Raw genomic sequence first — 6,000 nt, forward strand, 5'->3', positions numbered from 1 at the left:
CTGAAGACTTCAGCAAAAACTGAACAATGTGCAGGTCATCTGTCCACCCTGAAACCCCCTGATCCATCACTGCAATGGAGCTACCAAGGGGACTGGTTTCTCCTCAGAGCAGTCTGCAGGGATTGCCTCCTTTGTGCCTAGGTATGTTCCTGTGCCTCTGGCCTGACAAATATTTTGGGCAGAGAAGGAAGCTAATGAAGAAATGCAGAAGTGGGTGACCTGTTTTCCAACTCTTTCTTGGCACTGGACCTTGAGGAATAGCCATAAGCTTCTGCTTCACGTGTCAGGTTCTTAAGCTGTGAACTAAAGATTGTGTTGTCAGGCTGAGCCCTACAGCTGCATTGACTGGAATTTAGACTCAAAAGCAGAAAATGAGCATTTTCTGGGCTTGTTGCTGCTAATAACCTGTTCAAGTGGGGGAATTTCTTCTCTCACTGCTGCCCAGTGGAGAAGGAAGGGGGGCTGAGGAGTGTCTCTGTAGGGCAGAGCTAATGTGTCCCATGATTTATCAGGGTTCATCAGGGCTGTCTCGCTGCAGGCGCCACCAGCTCCCCATCTCGCTGCCGACTTGAATTTCAACCCTCTGCCTATCTCACCAATGGAGTGTCATTATTTTCACATGAACTAGCAGTTTGTGTTTGGAAAAGGAGGGGGAGAGATAGGAAGAAGAATGGAAAGAGTGGGCTGAAGTTAACCTGTTAAAAGCTCGCTCTCTGATTTTTCTTGGGGCAGCAGGAAAATTCAGCTCTGTCCTTGGCTTGGTAGAGCAGCTGGGCTACAAGAAGAAACCCAACAACAGCAGTGCTGCCTCTGGTGTCATTTACTGGCTCTGTGGCTGCAGCCAAGGAAGTGGCAGCGTCTTGTGGGCTTTAAAGCTCCTCTGGTGAGCCAGAGGATGAGCTCTTGCTGCTTCTTTTCCACTGAATCCCTGAAAGGGACAAACCCCCTCTGTGGTTGGAAGAGCTTCACCCTTCTTTCCTCCCATGTCAGTCTTAAGCTTTGTGTTGTTTCAGTCTCATGCCCTGCCTTGTAAATGTTCATGGAGTATTTTTTTTTTTTTTTTTTGCCTGTTGTGGGATAGAAAAAGGTCTCTCTCTCGTGCCAGCCTGCATCAGTACTGTTCAGCCTGGGGAAATGAATTCATCTGCAAGGCCCTTACTTTTGCTTTGTATGTGTCCTGCCCTTGACCCAAGGCTCTTTTCCCTTGCCCTTGTAATTCTCAATGAACTTTAGATCATATCAGAGATTTCTTTGTTTCCTCCACTCAGGAAAACAACTCAGTTTTAATAATGTTTTATTTGATCTTTTTTCAGTTGTTGGTTTTGTTTTTTTTTTCCCCCCCAGGGAGGTGGATGAGTTTCTGTTCCTTTCCTGAAGGCTTAAATTTTTAGAGACAACCCTTAAAGTGAAAGTCCAATAACAGTGGTACTTGTGAGAAAAATTAAGGTGAAATTAGAGGCTACTTTGAGAGGCTGGGAGGAAAGTTAATGTACTGCATGAGGGCCTGCCTGCTCAGGATGGAGTTCAGCACCTGTCCTAATTCCCTTCATAAGAAACTCTGTATTTTGGCATTCATTAGATGAAGATGCTGATAGACACCAATGCAGTGCAGCTTACTTACAAGTGTTGAAACACTTAGAAACTCCAAGAGCAAGTTGGATTTGCCTGTTGCTTAGCTGAGAAACAATTTTTTTTCTTTTTTTTTGATTTTTACTTAGCTAAAACTTGTGGTGATCTCAGGTGCCAGGTCCTTACAGGGAAGATAAATGAAGGTGGGCATAGAGGTGCCTCTGGAAGGAAACTGTCCCACCTCACAGTCCTCCTGACTCATGGCAAATCATTCTGTGGAATGTGTGAGGTATTTGAGGACTGCTGAGTGAGACAGCAGCACATTGTCCCAGGACTGGGAAACCATGTCCCACTCCCAGCTGTGCCACCAGCCTGCTGTGATCCTGACCTGGATGCATCTGCAGGTGAAGAGCCTTGTCCAAGTTGTTCTGAAAACTCTCAAATTGGAGTTTGGCTTGAAAATTATATCTGAGGGTATGTCCTGTGACTATGGTGGCAACGAGGTGCTGTCTTGTGGTGCTGCTTCCTAGGGAATTGTGGAAAGGTTACTGGGGGACTGTTGGCTCATGTGGCTTCCTACAAGTGTGTGGTGGGCAGGTAGCAGCCTGAATGGATCTGGATGCACAACACTGTGTCACTATCCCTGCTTGGCTGCAAGGGGATTTGAGTTTTCTGCTGAAACCCAAAACCACCAGTTTGTCAGGCCCCACAACCACTCTGTTGCACCCTGTCAGAGCTCAGTGAGTTCACAATGCTGCGTGTGAGTAATTAGCCACACATTTTTTCAGGTTCAACAGCATCACAATGTCAGTGTGATAAACAGAGGAAGTCTTCACGTGACAGAGATGGAAACTTTCCAGTGTGTGTCTTGAACCAAAAAAAAAAATTCCTTGAGACCAATGAGGGGGACAACAAGAGATCTTAATCCAGGCTGCTGCTGTCCTTTGGGTGTCTGACTGTGAAGATAACAACACTGGATGGAAGGGGCTGGGGTGTGTGTGAGGGTGGGGAGGAGGAAATCTTCCCCTGCGGCTCTTCTGCTCCTTTGAAGTCATTGACTCACTGGAGTTTTGTTTTTCCTGTTTAGTGGTTTTGTTGCTGTGGTGACTGGCCCCGGGGTGCTGCCTGAGTGCTAACAAGTGGAGGGCACGTGAATTCCCAGCTGTACATGGAGATACAGAGATGGGGTAATTCCCCCTGCTCCTGGTTTTTCCCAGGGGATCCTGGGCTCTGGGGCAGGTTGAGCTGCTGGGGATGTTGTGTGTGTGAGCACTGGGCTGAAAGTCCATGTACCATCCCTGTACTTAGGCCTTTGAGCTGGAATGCTCCTGAGTCAGGCATAGGGAGACTTCATAGTGACAGTGCAGCTTCTGTAAGCCAAATGTGGGTGTTTGAGGAGATGGGGGTAGGATAGGGTTGAGCAAACAGCCGGGTCTGGAGCACAGCTGTGATGAGGAGCAGCTGAGGGAACTGGGGATGCAGGAGAAAAGGAGGCTCAGGGGTGACCTTATTCCTCTCTACAACTCCCTGAAAGGAGGTTGTAGCCGGGTGGGCATCAGTCTCTTCTCCCAGGTAACAAGAACAGGACAAGAAGGAGTGGTCCCAAGTTATGGAAGGAGGGCTTTGGTGGATCGATGCCACGTATATTCCTATGGGGTCCCTCGTGGAGCGCTCAGGCGGCGCTGCCAGCACCCACGCGAGCACACAATCTCACCTTCACAGGTGGTCACGAACAGCCGCTCACACCCACCCACAGCCTGGGCACGAACCGGAGACACAGAGGTGAGAGGGGTTCTCTGCCTGCACTGCCGAGGCGCTCAATGGAACCAACACACCCGAAGGGAGCAGGGACAAAGAACCAAGAACAGAACCCACACGTGGTTTTATCCTGAGAGCTCCCAAAGGCGGGCAGAGCATCCAAAACCAATGGTCTGAGGGCTCAGGGGCAGAGGCAAGGTTGAGTGACATAACAGGGGCCAATGGGAAAAGGGATGGGAGGGGGGAGAGGGCCAGTGACCAACAGAATCTAGACAAAGGGAGAACTTTCTAGCACAGTGTTGTAGGGAGAGATCACTCTTAGGGTAACTTGGGGGGTGTAAAGTGGACTTAGCCACCACAACACCAAGTTGCACCAGAGGAGATTTAGATTGGATATTAAGGAAAATTTCTTTACTGAAAGGGTGGTCAGGCACTGACATAGACTGCCCAGAGAAGTGATGGAATCACCATCCCTAGAAGTATTCAAAAAACATGTAGATGTGGTGCTCAGGGACATTTAGGTTTAATGGTGAACTTGGCAGTGCTGAGTTAATGGTTGGACTCAGCCTAGGAGGTCTTTTCCAACCTTGAGGATTCTATGATTTTAATCTGTCCAGCCATGAATATTTACCCATGCACACTGCTGGCTGGCATTGGGTTTCAGCTCAGTCAGTGCAGCCATCTCCTGGATAAAATCCAGCCTTTTTCCTCTTCCAGAGGGTGTGGCTGGACGATGCCTGCACGTGGCTCCATCTGCATCTTGTGAATGCTCCAGGCTGATGGCAGCTAGTTTAGAGCAGCCCATGGTACCTGCAGATGTGGAGTTAACTACTGAGAGTGTTGGTATTCCTGGGGGCAAAGGGCAGCCTTTGGGTCCTGAACCAAAAAAAAAGAAGTGCTTTTTCACCTCAAGCACCAGTGAGAGGTGTCACTGCTCTGCTTCGGCTCCCACAATTAGGACTGAGCCAGGAGCTGCTGTGCCAGGCAGAAATGAGGTGCTGCCAGGCTAGGACACCACTCCTGAGCTGGCTGGCCATGGCTGAAACTGAGCCTGCAGCTCTGCTTGCCCTTCTGGCTGAGCTCTGGAGGTCACAAGCAGCTGGGGGCCTGGGAAAAGGTCTGCATGTGGTACAGCTGTTCACAAAATATGTGGCCTTGTTTTTGTACATCTCCACTGAGGCTTCAGCCAGGCCTGAATATCCATGTGTGAGTCCTGTCCCATGGGGAACAGAGCCTTCAGCTGCCCATTCTGCTCTCAAGGAAGGGGGCTGTGACACCAGATGGTGTCTGTGCCCAAATCTGTTTGGCTGTTGTTGGAGAGATGGTCTAGATGACCTTGAGACCTTACTCATCTGCCAGAGAGGATTGGATCTGGCAGCAGACCTCTCTAGGGGTGTTTGACTCGTTCAGCAAGCACTATGGAGAAGATGTGAGACCTTTGACTCCATCAGCATCTGTCTGTTCTCCTTTCTAGGTATTGCTCTCTCCAGACATGGATTTTGACCAGTCTGAAAGCGACCAGGATATTTCAGGACTCCGGGGAACCAGCCAGAAAATGAAGCAGCCCAGCTATCAAGTGGTCATCTGACACCAGCGGGACAAGGGAGGTGGAGGAATGAGCAGCACTGTGATCCTTGAGCTGGCCAAGGAAGGGTAGGGTGGGGAATACTGGTTGACCCTTATGGATCTACAGAGATCCTTTTGCCTGCCTCATCTTAGGCCTATCCTGCACTTGTCTTGGGGATGGTATCTGTGCATCCTGTACAGGCTTGAGCAGTATCTGCTTTACCTGTCTGCCCCACAGGCAGGCACATTGAGGTTGGGGATACAGGGATGTAACTTCCCTGGCTGGCCAGCTGGGTGTGACTTCTTTTTTTGTCAGGGCTAGAGACTGAAATGAAAAGATTGTCTGCTTTTTTATAGAAAAAGAAAAAAAAAAAAAAGACTATTCAGTACTACCTGAACTGTTGACACTTTTATATGCACAATGCTCAAAGGATTTGGTTTGCAATATGTATTTAAATGTCTTGAATTGGGAAGATTGTCTCAGTGGATCTGATTCTTTTTACTGTTTTATAAGGAATCCAATAAATATTTAACCTAGAATTGCTTCATACATTAAATGCCTTCATGTGCTTAATGTTCTGCACAACCCTAACACTGAAAGGGAGGAAGGGGAGCTGCTGAAATCTTTCCTGACCAGGGAAGATTGCATTTCTGCAGCAGGGCTGTTCTGGTAAACCTGCAGATGAAGAGTTTGAGCCACAGAGCTTGGTTTTTGTGGTTGAGCTGTAGGAGCTGCTTCAGTGCAAAGCCCTGATGCTGCAGCATCAGCCTGTGCTGGGCTCCAGAACAGACTCAGAGATGGATCCCAGTCACCACCTTACAACGGAGTGTTTACTGGAAGTTGAGAACGTGCCTTTTACTTAGTTTAAAATAAATATCTGAACTGTCTGCAGGACCTGATTCAAGCTGAATCTGAAAGCCCCATTAGCCAGCCCTGATCTGCGGGCAAGGAAAGGCCTGGGGTAGTACTGCTGCTGGAAAAAGCCATGGGTCACCCCAGGACTGGCACTTTTTGCTCCAAGTGTGAAGTGCAGGGCTTTGCCCTGTTTGCTTTGCTCTTAGCAAACTGTATTTGTCTGTAAACACAAAAATGCAAAAACACTTTGC

The 6,000-nt window shown here is 48.6% G+C and overlaps 1 protein-coding gene across 1 annotated transcript in view; it reads left to right on the forward strand.

Annotated features, from left to right (window-relative positions):
- The window catches only part of LOC121676351 (store-operated calcium entry regulator STIMATE-like), a 29,931-nt gene extending 24,486 nt beyond the window's left edge, over positions 1–5,445 (forward strand). The window contains 3 exon segments of the mRNA XM_042052735.1: positions 4,045–4,063; positions 4,066–4,166; positions 4,802–5,445. Of these exon segments, the coding sequence (XP_041908669.1) occupies positions 4,045–4,063; positions 4,066–4,166; positions 4,802–4,915 (234 nt within the window). The 3' untranslated portion in view covers positions 4,916–5,445.
- Positions 5,446–6,000: the final 555 nt, after the last annotated feature.

The sequence above is a fragment of the Corvus kubaryi genome, unplaced genomic scaffold (assembly GCF_017639235.1).
Source record: "Corvus kubaryi isolate FWS band 111438036 unplaced genomic scaffold, C.kubaryi_AGA036_p1.0 135, whole genome shotgun sequence".
Classification (NCBI taxonomy): Eukaryota; Metazoa; Chordata; class Aves; order Passeriformes; family Corvidae; genus Corvus; species Corvus kubaryi.